The 17,093-nt window shown below is 42.6% G+C and overlaps 1 protein-coding gene across 5 annotated transcripts in view; it reads right to left on the bottom strand.

Annotated features, from left to right (window-relative positions):
• Positions 1 to 297: 297 nt before the first annotated feature.
• The window catches only part of Bin2a (beta-galactosidase-like protein), a 61,784-nt gene continuing 44,988 nt past the window's right edge, over positions 298 to 17,093 (bottom strand). For 3 of the 5 annotated variants that reach the window (XR_015626890.1, XM_087563260.1, XM_087563259.1), the window contains 8 exons: positions 6,758 to 6,904; positions 4,432 to 4,500; positions 3,888 to 3,975; positions 3,034 to 3,121; positions 2,426 to 2,537; positions 1,633 to 1,749; positions 1,458 to 1,521; positions 353 to 744 (listed from right to left, as the gene is read on the bottom strand). Coding sequence is in view for 4 of the 5 variants with exons in the window: in XM_087563260.1 (XP_087419386.1) it covers positions 737 to 744; positions 1,458 to 1,521; positions 1,633 to 1,749; positions 2,426 to 2,537; positions 3,034 to 3,121; positions 3,888 to 3,975; positions 4,432 to 4,500; positions 6,758 to 6,904 (693 nt within the window). In the remaining variant the exon portion in view is untranslated. Of the gene's footprint in view, positions 745 to 1,457; positions 1,522 to 1,632; positions 1,750 to 2,425; positions 2,538 to 3,033; positions 3,122 to 3,887; positions 3,976 to 4,431; positions 4,501 to 6,757; positions 6,905 to 17,093 lie in introns of all 5 variants that reach the window. The other 2 variants (NM_001440092.1, NM_001009524.2) reach the window with 1 other exon arrangement.

Genomic DNA, 17,093 nt, shown 5'->3' on the forward strand with positions numbered 1-17,093 from the left:
CGGTAGTGTTTATGGAATGGAGCAGAGCAGGTTGTAGTAGCTTTAAACACAATGGGTCTTCCCTCTACCAACCTGAGAGGGACCACCAAATTGATTTACCCCAGGGACTTGGGCAAGTCTCTGGGACCTCTGGTATAGCTCAGAAACATTGAATCTTATCCTAGGAAGATCAAGCATAGACAAGGCAATCAACAGGGACTATAAATCAGATGCCAAAGGTGGAAAAGGGAGGCACAGTTGATTGACACAGCCTCCAAGAAGCAAGAATGGAATGACCACTGAGAAGACAAAGGAAAACACCATTGATGTTTTTTACTCTAAATCAAGAAAACATATATGATAACCCCCGCCATTGCCTGCAGTTTCTATTTTATTTGACTTCTTAGAAAACATTTGTTTTCACTTCGGATTTGCACTTGCAATGCCAGTTATTCTGAGCATTTTTCCCAAAATTTTATTTGCTCGTCAAAGAGCTTTGAACAGAAGAAATGTGACAAAGAAAGTGAGTGGGTAAAGCCTATTTCGTTGTGAGCATCAGAAACAGGTAAGCTAATGAGTCAAAAGCTGGGTTTGCTGTCAAGTGAGAAGGTGGATGGTGGAACCCACGCCTGGCATGGGGTAGAGAATGAAGCCAGTGTAGATGGACCTATAGGTCAGGACTGACGGATTGCTCCCAGGACCACTGCAGATGTGGTTCAGCTGGCTGTCTTCTAGCTTACATCACATCTCTTGAGATTCAATGTCCTGAAAAGAGAAAATCTGATTAGCATACTGTGTGTTCCACGTCCATCCCAAAGAGGGTAAAACTTTGATCTATGGGGACTAGAAAGCTTGCTCACTAGGCCCAAAAAGACTCTAATGCAGTGAGGCAAGGGAGTCTCCATAGGGCTCTCTGGGGCTGGGTTGTGGCTCAGTGACAGAACACTTGCATGGCAAGTCTCAGGCTTGGTTGTCAGCCGTAGGGAAGGGAGTGTCAGAGGACAAACGGATATCTGACTCTTGCTACCAAAAAAGGTTCAAAGGAGGCTCAGTGCCTAGAAAGTAGCTGCCCTGGTAAGGACAAATATAAACGCTCTGCATTTTGGGTCCAATGTAACTGTTCCATGCACTCCTTCCTTTGAAAACTGGCTAAATAAAGGATGCTAGAAAGGAATCTGGAAGTTATCTAACCCTGCAACCTGAGAAAGAGCCATAGAGAGGAGGTTCATTTTAGAAAAGGTTAGAAGTAGAAGAGGCGGAGGTTGACCAAACTGGAACTTGGACCCCGAAAATATGGTGGAACCATCAGAAAGGAAGATTGAGGGAGCTGGCATGAGGATGTTAGAGGGGGAGGCTAATTATATCATCTTAAAATGGGAGGGACAAATGGAGCTGTGTAAACATAATAGAAAGTCCATCTACTATACAAGAGCTAAGCGTGCTCCCAGATGCTGAACGAACCCTTGGAAATGGCATACCTAGATGAGCCCTGCTTGTGAAGTGGATCTTTACGCCACCTTTCAACTCCTCAAACATTATGATCTGCACAAAAAAAGAAAGTAAATCAGCCAGAAGATTTGTGCTCTCCCTCTGAGGCCAGAGCAGAGTTCAAAGAAATTGCACTAGGAAGCAGAGGACACTGGGAGAATTCACCGTATTAACTCCAGGGTGAAGCCAGGAGCCAGGGACAAAGATGGTTTCCTGGGGGCCAATATTCCAATATCGTCCTAGGCTCCTTCCATTGATGGCTATGACACCTTTTCCCCAGTCCTGAAAAATATTGTGAGGTTTCAGGATCTAACTTCTAGATGTAAAGATAGAAAGCAGAAAGACCCCATCCCAGTGACCCACCCATCCTTACCATAGACCAAGACAGGATGGATTAACACTGAGAGCCATGGGTGGGACAGTGCTCTTCAGTCTGTGCCACTGCCCTCCCTTGGAGGCCTCTCAGCATCAAGCCTCAAGGAATAATCTAATTCAATCTCATCTCCCCAGGTCTGACCCAAGCCAGCAGAGGAGATGCCCATTTATCATCCAATATTCATCAAAACACACCAGCCTTTACAAGCATAGCCCAAATTGTAGAACATTAGGGATGGCAGCCAAGGTGATCTGGATAGCATGCCTTGGGTGCTGAACTCATAACAGTGGTACAGGTCTCTACAGCCAGGGTTGTGAGTGAGGACTAATGGCTTACATTCACTAAATCCCTGCTGCAGTGTACACACCAGCCAGTCTTACTGGCTCGTGCCTCCGTTGTATCTATTAACATTCCTTGACCTGTCCTAATAGTCCTCAAAGGGAGAAGCCTTCAGGGTGCCATTGTGACTTGGGGTAGCTTGGCTCCCTGCCACAGGACAAGACTCACATACTGTGTGGCTTTTCATATGGTTCTTTGGGGCTGGAGGCTGGGGCCTATGAGCAAAAGAAAAATGGCACTAACCTTTACTTGTATGAAGGTGTCCTGGGGAGGATCTCCAGCTTTCAAGTGACTGAGGAAAAAGGCAGGGCCCATAACAGGGCTTGTCGCTGTTTTCCAGTACTTGGGAAATTCCCTAAGAGAGAATCAAGAGCCAGTGAAAGGCGTACTTTTCTTCCAATGGACCATCTGTGACCTCTGAGGTTGGCCTCTTCTATGAACACTGTCACCCCATCCCTGCTGTGGTAGCAGCTACTCCCTCACCATTTGTGACTCAGCAGGATTAACCAGTGGACAAGGGACAGTCACTACCCTGCCGCTAGACAGCTGTTTGAAGCTTGGTATCATTTCTTTGAGTACTCAGGACATTGGCTTGTTTTTTTGTCTTGTTTTGGTTTTGGTTTGGTTTTTTCCTATCTGAAAACCAAAGGCTGAATTCACCTGGACACCTCTGAGGATGCTTCCTGCTCTGTATGTTCACCCCTTTTTGTTATATTTTATCTTATCTTGTTTTTATGCAAGAGTAGCAAACTGAACTAAGTGCCTCACACATGCTGGGTCAAATGCTCCACCACTGAATTGTAACTCCCCCCTTACCTAGCCTCTAATCACCCTGAAGGTAAGGCACCCACCTTTGTATGAATACGTTTCCCATTTCCAGGCTGTAGATTTTAAATGGTCTTAGTGGAGACTTGTCAAGATAGATGTCTCCAGTTAAACCTATAGGGCAGGAATGAGAGGGACTATGAAGGGGGCAAGAAAGACAGAAGGATACTTGGGCTGCAGTCAGGGATCTCCCTGAGGAAGGTGCTTTCTTGGTATTGTCTGGCAAGAAAGTTTCTATAAATTCCCTTGGAGCCTCTCCTCCCCTTGGTGGTGCTGAGGATTGAACCCCAAGGTTCAATAGGCTTCAGACATGCTAGGCAAGTACTCTACCAGTAAGCTACCTAATCCTATGTCCTACTTATCCTTATTATGAGGTATTATCCTCATAAGTGCACTCTCAGAAAGGGTGCCTTACAACCCACACTAACAGCACAGAATCATGGCAGCTGCTGCAGATCCGGAAAACAAGAGGCTCTGCCTAGCTCAAATGCTCAGGTTTGTCAAAGAACACAGGCAGAAAAATGGTGTGTGGCTCTGCTCAGGAGTACTGTGTCCAAGCAGAAAGACACACATTAGCCCTGGGATCCTGGAAATGAAGAAGTGATATCCCAAGAGAGGACCCCAACCAGGGATATCGCCATAGCTTTCAACTTCTGGCACCACTTTCAAACCCTTTATCAATGTGTGTGTGGCAATATGATGGGACTTGTCTGGCCACCATACAACACAAAAATATCACAGTTTCTATACAGAGATGTCTCATAGCCATGAAAGTGTGCACTTTGCCAAACACATGCCTGTTCCCAGGTGCCATTAGCCTGGGGAAGAGCAATAGCAGTCTGGTGCTACATTATCTCAGTTAATTTCCTCTGCAGCCCACCTTTTCTCTCCTTGTTCATATCCTGCCCAGAAGTGAGTCGGCCTTGGTTCTCCACCAGGATCCTCAGAGTCTGGGTTTTCTTGGTGAGCTATTCAATATAGACCAGAGTAAGCTTCATTTGGCACTTCTCTTAGACCTTCCAGACCTCCCTGGAGCTGGGACAGCACATGAGTAGGTAACTGACAGACTTCAGGCCTCAGACCCTTGTAGGTCTCTAGCTATGGGATAAGCAAGCCCTTGTACACCAGCTTTCCCATCCCTTTCCAGAAACAGGCACCTGAATATTTAAACAACAACGCTCTTGGGACTGGTGACCAAGCCAGAATGCTCTGAGCAGGGAATATTCAAGGGGGAGCATGGTACTCACTCAAAGAACATTCACCAGTACCTCCAAGGTATACATAACCCTCCCTGCAATTGCCAGGCTACTCTGAATGGAGCAAACCAAGGGCAAAAGAGTAGAAATAATCTATAATGAGGCCTCACTAACTCTCAGGCCCAAGCCTCACTGGAACTAGAATGTTATACTTTAAATGTTACATACATCTTTGTAAAGCAGCAGCTCTTTATTGGAGCGGTCCAAAAGTCCTACATAGTCCTTATCCAAAAACACCTGCCAGAGGAAGAAGAGGACATTGTTAGGTCCTCATAAAGAAAAGGAAAACAAATTGAAAATGCAAAAAAGCAAAGCAAGACCAGAAGTTGAATGAACTCCATGTCTCCCAGTACTGCATTGGCTCAGTTCACAAAGAACAACAGATTAAAGTAATACAATGACAAGATTCCTGGCATGGAGCCGTCAATGAAAACTGGACCGCAGATCAACCATAGAGCAAGGAGGAAACAGTGCTTAAAAGACCTGCAGGAAACTAGAGGGGAAGGAAGGTAAGAAGGAAGAAACATTGTCAAGGAAATGGTGGCAAAAGGGAGAAGAAACTGAGGGACAGCAACCGCTCTGTGTGTCTGTGTCTTACCCCAAAGATTTAACTCTTCAAGGGGATGAATTCTTCTAGGTGCTCCCAATTGTATCTGGAGAGCCTACTACCATGTTTGAACTGATTTTAGGGATGATCTGAATGTACCTCCCCTTACCCTTCTTCCTTACGATTACCTACTCTGTTGGACGTTTTTGTCAGCTTGACAAAGTAGGGTCACTTGGGAAGAAGGAATGTCAATTGAGAAAAGATCTCAGATAGATTGGCCCGGAAGGAAGCCTGTGGGGAATCCTATTAATTCATGATTGGTATGTGAGGGCTGAGGGTGTTTCCACACCTTGCCAGGAGGTCCTGAATTGTCTAAGAAAGAAGACTGAGTAAGGCACAGGCAGCAACAGAATTACTCATCTGAGAAGCTTCGAGCAACAATAATGATTAGCATGACAAATGCCCATGCTTGCAGTAATGACGTGAATATTATGGGGGTAAACAATTGCTTTCTGGTTGGATTTAAGTCCTGCACGAGAGGAGGAAATATCTCTGGTACTGTAAATCTGGTTGAGGAGCACACAGGTCCCAGAGGTGAACTATTATTCTGCCAAATGGACACAGGATCAAACTGTCCTCTAAATCTATATCTCACTACTCATAGATTAGGGTAGGTCTCAGTGCTCATCAGAGAAGTTTCTTCACACAGTGGACAGTAGTTAGTTAAGCAGAGCATAAGTGGAATAAACAGCCACAAATGGGGCACCTATCTCATTCTTCACCCAGAGCGCAGGAATTATCTTGGGAGAGTGGATGACAAAATTGTAAGGGACCAGACCAAAACATTGTTTTTCAGATGTGACCCAACTACTGCACTCATGAACTCACAGCAGCTGTCATTGCCTACATAAGACCTAAAGACGATCGAGCCAGTCAATTACTCTACATTGGAAGTGGGAGAAGCTCAGTAGCTCTTAATGGTAACTAAGGAGCTATTAACAGCGGATAGCTTCAAAGAATTGATAACATAGTCTATTTTTAAAAGAAAAAAACCTCTGAAATTGTTGTGTGTGTGTGTGTGTGTGTGTGTGTGTGTGTGTGCAAGCTGTTTCAGCTAGGTTGGCTGCCTAGTCATTGAGCCCCTAGGAGCTTCCTGTCATTACTCCCCTGAGCTGGTGGGACAGGCATGTGGGACCACAGTTGACTTTTTATATAGGTGCTGGTAATCTGAGTTAAGGTCCTCAGATTCCGGCAGCAAACACTTTACCCTCTGGATTATCTCCCCAGTCCCATGTGAAATTTTTTGAGCATTATCGTATTTTCACTGAGCATCTCAGACTTTGGACTAGGAATATGCAACCTGAAGTCTTGGGAAAAGGTGAGAGAAAAGATGAAGGAAAAAAATCTTTCAGAATACTTAGAAGAGCGCGTAAGTTGGGAGTGGGAAGGAACCTTCAAATTCTGCACTGTAACTTCCCAGCTGTACCTTTCCTGAGGGATTCCTATGTGGAACACATATCTCAGCCTGGTCTTTAAGACTTAAATAGGGGTTGGGGATTTGGCTCAGTGGTAGAGTGCTTGCCTAGGAAACGCAAGGCCCTGGGTTCGGTCCCCAGCTCCGAAAAAAAGAACCAAAAAAAAAAAGACTTAAATGACAAAACCAACTTCTCATATGCTAATAATAAATATTAGGGGTTGATACATGATAAATGTAAGTATTCCTGAAGTACCTTCTGGACTTAAGATCACTATCAGTTTCTATAGCATTCAGAAGTATATACCTAGGGATGTCTATGTATAAAATATTTCACTAAAAGGACAGATGAGGAGTAATAGTAATAATTTTCTGGTGGTCAAATGATTTGACAACCACTTAGACATTTACCTCAGTATCACAGGATGATACTAACATAAAAGTTCCACTAAAAACTATATATTGTTCCCTACCTGGGCCCGGTCTTGAATATGACCCCGTGATGTGAGGAGGCCTCCATTGAAGATGGTGGTCTCATAAAGTATGTACCCAAAGGACTGACCACTCCTTCCATTCACTGTCAGCTGCTCCATGGATAGTGGCCTGGAAGACTTGGTTGTCTGTGGCAGAGGTAGGAGTCACAGCCATGTTAAAGGGTCAGGCTAGAGAAAAGAATCTCAGAACCAAGAACCCATGGCTCACTTCTCCAGGGGATGATCCCAACCACCATGCAAACAGGAATACTGAAAAGGACTACACAAGGATACCCATGTTTAACCATAATGTGTAAATTAACTTTTTGGTTTTCCAACCAATCTCATATTACACTGCACATCCAGCCCATGAGTTATTCTCATAATTTAAATGAAAAGCTGAAATCAAGAAAAGCACAAGAATTGTGGTATATCCCTGTAATCAGTAGTTGGGAGGCAAAAACAGGGGATTTCTGAGGCATATAACTAGAGAGATTAGCCAGAATTGATGTCTTTGAAATTCAGTGAAGAGACTCTACCTCAATTTTTTTTTTAAAGTACAGAATGATCAAGACACATTTATGGGACTTTGAGCCTTCACATGTATTCATGCATATGTGCAAATACATTCACATGCACCCACACACATGTGCCCATACACATGCAAGCACACCCCTATACACACTACACATACAACAACCAAAGTCCTTGAGACCCCCTTGGAGAAACAGGTAATTCTAAATCTGAGGAGCCACACAGCCTAGATTCTCCAGGGGAACAAAACAATGAAGATGTTAATAGGTATGGGTGTCCTGTCAGGTAGACACAGAATCAACCAGAAGGGGTCCTGATCGAAAACAATGGATCCATGCAAGTGTCAAAGAGACTGTGATAGCATTCAACAAGCTAGATCTTACATGTTTGCTTACCGTACAAAGAACCGCAGCAGCAGGAAAAAACAAAAAACAAAAACAAACAAACAAAAAATCCCTGCGGCACCTTTGGAAGACACATAAACCCATTTTTTCTTCTTTTCTGTACAAACTGTACTTAAAGGTAAAAAAGTGATGAATCTAATTCTGTAGAACAATTCAAGATAATAAATACAGAGAGAATTACAGAATTAAAATATTTCCAAGGCATTTGTTTCATGAAGTGCTGGCTTATTTCATCAACACATGACTTGTCTTGTTTCATTTCCACTTCAGCCTTCCAACTTTTTACAGAATTATTTTATTTTATTACTTTACATTATGGGTGTTTTGCCTACATGGGTATCTGTGCACCATGAGCATACAGTCCTTACAGAGACCAGAAGAGGGTATTGGATATTCTGGTCCTGAAGTTATAGATGTGGTCTAGTGGATCCTACAGAAAGACAACTATCAGTCTTAACCACGGAGCCATCTCTTGACTTAGATGATTATTTTAAAGCAGATCTCAGATACAACTGAAATTCAACATCTATCTTAAAACTGGGGGTAGGTACTCTTTAAAAGAAGTCATCACGGGGTTGGGGATTTAGCTCAGTGGTAGAGTGTTTGCCTAGCAAGCGCAAGGCCCTGGGTTCGGTCCCCAGCTCCGAGAAAAAAAAAGAAAGAAAGAAAACAAAAGAAGTCATCACGAGTTCCCTGCACCTAAATCCCATGGGGAAGAAAGCTGAACACCCAGGTGTGCAGACATCCTGAGACCGCAAGATAGACTGTCACCTCTACACACCTCTGCCCACATCCTTGGTCCAAGGGGAAACTGCACACAGGAATATAGTGCCTCTGGACACAGGAATATAGGAACAGTCAGCCACTGGTAGCGGCAGTTCTGGCCTGCTCAGAGGACCAAACTGAACCCGCCAAACAGCTCCCTGCACCCAAATCCCATGGGGGAGAGAGCTGGACCCTCAGAAGTGTGGACACTCCTGAGAAGTCAGAGGACACTACCCTCTGCCCACAGTCCAGTCCAGACACAAGAGGGAATCGTCTAGTGCCAACTGTGCCCCCTGGGTGCAAGGACTTAGGAGAAATCAGGGGCAGAATCCTTTGATTCCTGTTCTCAGAAAAGACTGAATAAAAACAAACAGGGAAACAGTTCTGCAGGAGTGCTGACACACAGCCTACAGCAGGGTCAAGTCACTCTCAGAAACAGCAAGACAAGCAAAGACCAGAGACAACCCAATGGCTAGAGACAAGCGCAGGAATCTGAGCAACAGAAACCAAGACTACTTGGCATCATCAGAGCCCAGTTCTCCCACCAAAGAAAATACTGCATATCCAAAAAACCGGAAAAGCAAGATTTAGATTTAAAAATCACATTTTTTGATAATGATGGAGGACTTTAAGAAAGACATAAAAAAGAGAGACACCGTCCAGACCTGAAGGGACCCAGTCAACAGTTCTCTTCACCCAAATCTCATGGGAGGGAGAGCTAAACCTTCAGAGGGGCAGACAGGCCTGGGAGGCCAGAAGAGACTACACTCTGCCCACATTTCTGACTCCAGAGGAAAACACCTAATACCACCTGGAACCCCAGTGCACGGGGGCTCACGAAAAGGCGTCTCAGGCGCTCCTGGTTACCGCCCTCACGGAGAGCTCAAAAGCATCCCCCCACGAGCAACTTCAGCCATGGGACCACAGGTAAGAGCAACTTTTCTGCTCCAAGCAACCTGCCTGGTGGACTCAGGACACAGGCCCACAGGAAGAGCTGAAGACCAGTAGACAGGAAAGACTACACGCCCAAAAGCAGAACACTCTGTTCCCATAACTGGCTAAAAGAAAACAGGAAAACAGGTCTACAGCACTCCTGACACACAGGCCTATAGGACAGTCTGGCCACTGTCAGAAATAGCAGAACAAGGTAACACCAGATACAACCTGATGGCGAGAGGCAAGCTCAGGAACCCAAGCAACAGAAACCAAGACTGCATGGCATCATTGGAGCCCAATTCTCCCACCAGAGCAAACACTGAATATCTAAACACACCAGAAAAGCAAGATCTAAATTTAAAATCACATTTGATCATGATGCTGGGGGACTTCAAGAAAGACATGAAGAACTCCCTTAGAGAAACGCAGAAAAACATAAATAAACAAGTAGAAGCCTTTAGAAAGGAATCACAAAAATCCCTGAAAGAATACCAGGAAAACACAATCAAACAGGTAAAGGAATTATAAATGGAAATAGAAGCAATAAAGAAAGCACAAAGGGAAACAACCGTGGATATAGAAAACCAAAGAAAGAGACAAGGAGCTGTAGATACAAGCATCACCAACAGAATACAAGAGATAGAAGAGAGAATCTCAGGAGCAGAAGATTCCATAGAAATCATCGACACAACGGTCAAAGATAATGGAAAATGGAAAAAGCCACTGGGACAAAACATACAGGAAATCCAGGACTCAATGAGAAGATCAAACCTAAGGAGAATAGGTATAGAAGAGAGTGAAGACTCCCAGCTCAAAGGACCAGTAAATATCTTCAACAAAATCATAGAAGAAAACTTCCCTAACCTAAAGAAAGAGATGCCCATAAACATACAAGAAGCCTACAGAACTCCAAATAGATTGGACCAGAAAAGAAAATCCTCCTGTCACATAATAGTCAAAACACCAAATGCAAAAACAAAGAAAGAATATTAAAAGCAGTAAGGGAAAAAGGTCAAGTAACATATGAAGGCAGACCTACCAGAATCACACCAGACTTCTCACCAGAGACTATGAAAGCCAGAAGATCCTGGACAGATGTCATACATACCCTAAGAGAACACAAATGCCAGCCCAGGTTACTGTATCCAGCAAAACAATAAATTAACATAGATGGAGAAACCAAGATATTCCATGACAAAACCAAATTTACACAATATCTTTCTACAAATCCAGCACTACAAAGGATAATAAATGGTAAAACCCAACATAAGGAGGCAAGCTATACCCTAGAAGAAGCAAGAAACTAATCGTCTTGGCAACAAAACAAAGAGAAGAAAAGCACACAAACATAACCTCACATCCAAATATGAATATAACAGGAAGCAATAATCACTATTCCTTAATATCTCTCAACATCAATGGCCTCAACTCCCCAATAAAAAGACATAGATTAACAAACTGGATACACAATGGGGACCCTGCATTCTGCTGCCTGCAAGAAACACACCTCAGAGACAAAGACAGACACTACCTCAGAGTGAAAGGCTGGAAAACAACTTTCCAAGCAAATTGTCTGAAGAAGCAAGCTGGAGTAGCCATTCTAATATCGAATGAAATCTATAATCAACTAAAAGTCATCAAAAAAGATAAGGAAGGACACTTCATATTCATCAAAGGAAAAATCCACCAAGATGAACTCTCAATCCTAAATATCTATGCCCCAAATACAAGGGCACCTACATATGTAAAAGAAACCTTACTAAAGCTCAAAACACACATTGTACCTCACACAATAATAGTAGGAGATTTCAACACCCCACTCTCATCAATGGACAGATCATGGAAACAGAAATTAAACAGAGACATAGACAGACTAAAAGAAGTCACAAGCCAAATGGATTTAACAGATATTTATAGAACATTCTATCCTAAAGCAAAAGGATATACCTTCTTCTCAGCTCCTCATGGTACTTTCTCCAAAATTGACCATATAATTGGTCAAAAAACAGGCCTCAACAGGTACAGAAAGATAGAAATAATCCCATGCGTGCTATCGGACCACCACGGCCTAAAGCTGGCCTTCAATAACAATAAGGGAAGAATGCCCACATATACGTGGAAATTGAACAATGCTCTACTCAATGATAACCTGGTAAAGGAAGAAATAAAGAAAGAAATTAAAGACTTTTTAGAATTTAATGAAAATTAAGGTACAACATACCCAAACTTATGGGACACAATGAAAGCTGTGCTAAGAGGAAAACTCATAGCTTTGAGTGCCTGCAGAAAGAAACAGGAAAGAGCATATGTCACCTACTTGACAACACACCTAAAAGCTCTAGAACAAAAAGAAGCAAATGCACCCAGGAGGAGTAGAAGGCAGGAAATAATCGAACTCAGAGCTGAAATCAACCAAGTAGAAACAAAAAGGACCATAAAAAGAATCAACAGAACCAAAAGTTGGTTTTCTGAGAAAATCAACAAAATAGATAAATCCTTAGCCTGACTAATGAGAAGACACAGAGAGTGTGTTCAAACGAACAAAATCAGAAATGAAAAGGGAGACATAACTACAGAATCAGAGGAAATTCAAAAAATCATGAGATCCTACTACAAAAGCCTATATTCAACAAAACTTGAAAATCTGCAGGAAATGGACAATTTCCTAGACAGATACCAGGTACCGAAGTTAAATCAGGAACAGATAAACCAGTTAAACAACTTCATAACTCCTAAAGAAATAGAAGCAGTTATTAAAGGTCTCCCAACCAAAAAAGAGCCCAGGTCCAGACAGGTTCAGTGCAGAATTCTATCAGACCTTCATAGAAGACCTCATACCAATACTATCCAAAAACTATTCCACAAAATTGAAACAGACAGAGTGCTACCGAATTCCTTCTCTTAAGCCATAATTACTCTTATACTTAAACCACACAAAGACCCAACAAAGAAAGAGAACTTCAGACCAATTTCCCTTATGAATATCAACACAAAAGTACTCAATAAAATTCTGGCAAACCGAATCCAAGAGCACATCAAAACAATAATCCACCATGATCAAGTAGGCTTCATCCCAGGCATGCAGGGATGGTTTAATATATGAAAACCATCAACATAATCCATTATATAAACAAACTGAAAGAACAAATCCACATGATCATTTCATTAGATGCTGAGAAAGCATTTGACAAAATTCAACACCCCTTCATGATAAAAGTCCTGGAAAGAATAGGAATTCAAGGCTCATACCTAAACATAGTAAAAGCCAGTAGCTAACATCAAACTAAATGGAGAGAAATTTGAAGCAATCCCACTAAAATTAGGGACTAGACAAGGCTGCCCACTCTCTCCCTACTTATTCAGTATAGTTCTTGAAGTTCTAGCCAGAGCAATCAGACAACAAAAAAAGATCAAAGGGATACAGATGGGAAAAGAAGTCAAAATATCACTCTTTGCAGATGATATGATAGTATATTTAAGTGATCCCAAAAGTTCCACCAGAGAACTACTAAAGCTGATAAACAACTTCGGCAAAGTGGCTGGGTATAAAATTACCTCAAATAGAGGTTGGGGATTTGGCTCAGTGGTAGAGCGCTTGCCTAGGAAGCGCAAGGTCATGGGTTCGATCCCCAGCCCCGAAAAAAAAAATTAACTCAAATAAATCAGTAGCCTTCCTCTACACAAAAGAGAAACAAGCCGAGAAAGAAATTAGGGAAACGAAACCCTTCATAATAGTCCCAAATAATATAAAATACCTCGGTGTGACTTTAACCAAGCAAGTGAATGCTCTGTATGATAAGAACTTCAAGCCTCTGAAGAAAGAAATTGAAGAAGACCTCAGAAGATGGAAAGATCTCCCACGCTCATGGATTAGTATTTTAATATAGTAAAAATGGCCATTTTACCAAAAGCGATCTACAGATTCAATGCAATCCCCATCACAATACCAATCCAATTCTTCAGAGAGTTAGACAGAACAATTTGCAAATTCTTCTGGAATAACAAAAAACCCAGGATAGCTAAAACTATCCTCAACAATAAAAGGACTTCTGGGGGAATCACTATCCCTGAACTCATGCAATATTACAGAGCAATAGTGATAAAAACTGCATGGTATTGGTACAGAGACAGACAGATAGACCAGTGGAATAGAATTGAAGACCCAGAAATGAACCCACACACCTATGGTCACTTGATTTTTGACAAAGGAGCCAAAACCATCCAATGGAAAAAAGATATCATTTTCAGCAAATGGTGCTGGTTCAACTGGAGGTCAACATGTAGAAGAATGCAGATCGATCCACCCTGTACAAAGCTTAAGTCCAAGTGGATCAAGGACTGCCACATCAAACCAGATACACTCAGACTAATAGAAGAGAAAGTGGGGAAGCATCTCGAACACATGGGCACTGGAGAAAATTTCTTGAACAAAACACCAATGGCTTATGCTCTAAGATCAAGAATCAACAAATGGGATCTCATAAAACTGCAAAGCTTCTGTAAGGCAAAGGACACTGTGGTTAGGACAACACAACAACCAACAGATTGGGAAAAGATCTTTACCAATCCTACAACTGATAGAGGGCTTATATCCAAAATATACAAAGAACTCAAGAAGTTAGACTGTAGGGAGACAAATAACCCTATTAAAAAAATGGGGTTTAGAGCTAAACAAAGAATTCACAGCTGAGGAATGCCGAATGGCTGAGAAACACCTAAAGAAATGTTCAACATCTTTAGTCATAAGGGAAATGCAAATCAAAACAACCCTGAGATTTCACCTCACACCAGTGATAATGGCTAAGATCAAAAACTCAGGTGACAGCAAATGCTGGTGAGGATGTGGAGAAAGAGGAACACTCCTCCATTGTTGATGGGACTGCAAACTGCTACAACCACTCTGGAAATCAGTCTGGAGATTCCTCAGAAAATTAGACCTTCCACTACCTGAGGACACAGCTATACCTCTCCTAGGCATATATCCAAAAGATGCTCCAACATACAACAAAGACACATGCTCCACTATGTTCATAGCAGCCTTATTTATAATAGCCAGAAGCTGGAAAGAACCCACATGCCCTTCAACAGAGGAATGGATACAAAAAATGTGGTACATCTACACAATGGAATATTATTCAGCTATCAAAAACGACTTTATGAAATTCATAGGCAAATGGAATGAACTAGAAAATATCATCCTGAGTGAGGTAACCCAATCACAGAAAAACACACTTGGTATGTACTCATTGATAAGTGGATATTAGCCCAAAAGCTCCAATTACCCAAGATGCAATCCACAGACCTCGGGAAGTTCAAGAAGAAGAATAACTAAGTGTGGATAGTCCCACTCCTTCTTGAAAGGAGAAAATATATCCATAGGAGGAAATATGGAAGCAAAGTTTAGAGCAGCGACTGAAGGAATGGACATTCAGAGCCTGCCACCCATGTGGCCCATATATATACAGTCACCAAAACTAGATAAGATTGATGAAGCTAAAAAAAAAAAATGCATGCTGAAAGGGACTGTATATAGATCTCTCCTGAGAGATACAGCCAGATCATGTCCAATACAGAGGTCAACGCTAGCAGCAAACCACTGAACTGAGAACAGGCCCGCATCTGGGGGAATTAGAGGAAGGATTAAAAGCTTGCAACCCCATAAGAACAACAATGCCAACCAATCAGAGCTTCCAGGGACTAAATCCCTATGGAAAGACTATACATGGACTGACCCAGGGCTCCAGCTGCATATGTACCAGAGAATAGCCTTGTTGGGACATCAGCAGAAGGGGAAGCCCTTGATCCTGACAAGGTTGGACCTCCAGTCCAGGGGAATGTGAGAGGGGCAGTAAGGGGGATGTATAGGGGGAATACCTGTATGGGGGAGGGGGACAGGAGGGGGGCTTCTGGACAGGAAACCAGGAAAGGGAATAACATTTGAAATGTAAGTAAAGAAATATACTTAATAAAAAAATTAAAAAATAAAAGTCATCACTACAATAATAAAATCACAATAAAAACAGTGCTAATAATAATTCCCTAAAATATGAGATTTCCTACAAAATTCTTGGCAACTGACTTTCTATTTCTGTACTGTAAATATTCCCAGCATGGTTAGTTTCAATGCAATAAGGTCAACTGCTGCTGAAACCCACTGGGTAAGCGGCCAGTGGGAAACTTATATTCACTGAGAAGCAGGGAAAACGGAAGCAGTTTCTCCAGTGCTGGGGATATGATACACAAAAGCACCACAGTGAACTCACAAGCAGAGACGCACAAGAGAAAAACAGTGGCATTGTGGTGCATACATGTCATCCCAGCTCAAAGGAGGTCAAGGGAGCATTATGAAGTTGAGGCCGGCCTGACCTACAAAGCAAGAATTTGTCCCAAAAACATAAGTAAATAATAGCAGAACTAGAAAATATGAGGCTTAGCTGAGAGAGTGTACTGAGTCTGATTCCCACCACAACATAAACCCAAAATGCTCTTGCAAGTCTGTAAGCCGCTCCTTCTGTGTTGCCTGGCTTTTTGGTGACACTGTCCTAACTCCAGTTCACAAACACATACCCTTTCCTGGCTTTATAAACGGAACTGGGAGTGCCTCAGTTTCTCTACCTCTGTTGTCATGTCATTTGCTTCTGTTCAGCCTTTCGGTCTTAATACCACCTTGACCAAGGTCTCCCTGAACTACTATGACTGTACAGCACATAGACAGTATTTCTATGACAATGGTAAAAAAAAAATCTCACTTCCTCCACCTATGTATGGCCCATGGCCCATGGCCTTCCAATTATTATTCTTACTCATTAGACTTAAAGTTGTCTAGAATAACATTGTCATCAGTTCAAAACACTGATATGTGGTGGGTTCTAGAAGAATGAGTGTACAATGTTTCCTTAGACCAGTTTTCCATCTGTGTTCCTGGGAACCCTAGAGGTAAATTAAGAGTAGAAACATCCTAGAGAAGGGATGACTGACCCTTCCAGGAGAGAAAAGTTCAGTGCTGTAGAAGTAACACCCTGACTAACCTAGTTTATGTTTTATATATTGAACTTAATCATGGGTTTAAATAATGCATCTCTATATGGAAAAAAGATTAAAAATCATTGCCCTGGGTGAGGGAGAGATGCTCTCCCCATCCTTACCCCTTGCAGGAAGGAGAACTGTCCCTGCCCCTCACCGGCTGCATCACTCAAGAGCATGGGCCCTACACCTCGCCCAGGCAACAGGTAGAGCTGGCCCTGGTTGTAGGTGGTTGTTGGTGGGCTGGCACCAAGGGCGTGAGAGCAGGAAACAGGTGGACTGACTAAATAGCTCCCAGGCCCAAATCTAAGGCTTCAAATTGGCCTGCCTCAACATCTATCCAATCGATGAACTGCTGGAATGCATGAGGGGCCAATCCTTCAGATCTGAAGGACATTAGGACAACAATCAGATATCTGAGAGGAATCCCAGTGAGGTTCCAGCATTGATAGAGTAGCAGAAGCCAAGAGCCTTGTACCAGACCAACAAGTCATTGCAATGAACATTTGCAAGCAAAGAAGTATGAACAAAGGGGTATACTGTGGGACACACTGTAACACACTACAGATTCAACAACAAGATTTTTTCACTGTTGGTGGGGAGATTGGAAGGGTAGAGGACAAGTATGAAGAGACAGAAAGATGAGTGGGACTGGGGTGCATGATATGAAATTT

This window comes from Rattus norvegicus, chromosome 8 (genome assembly GCF_021556685.1).
Source record: "Rattus norvegicus strain SHRSP/BbbUtx chromosome 8, alternate assembly SHRSP_T2T, whole genome shotgun sequence".
In the NCBI taxonomy this organism is placed as follows: Eukaryota; Metazoa; Chordata; class Mammalia; order Rodentia; family Muridae; genus Rattus; species Rattus norvegicus.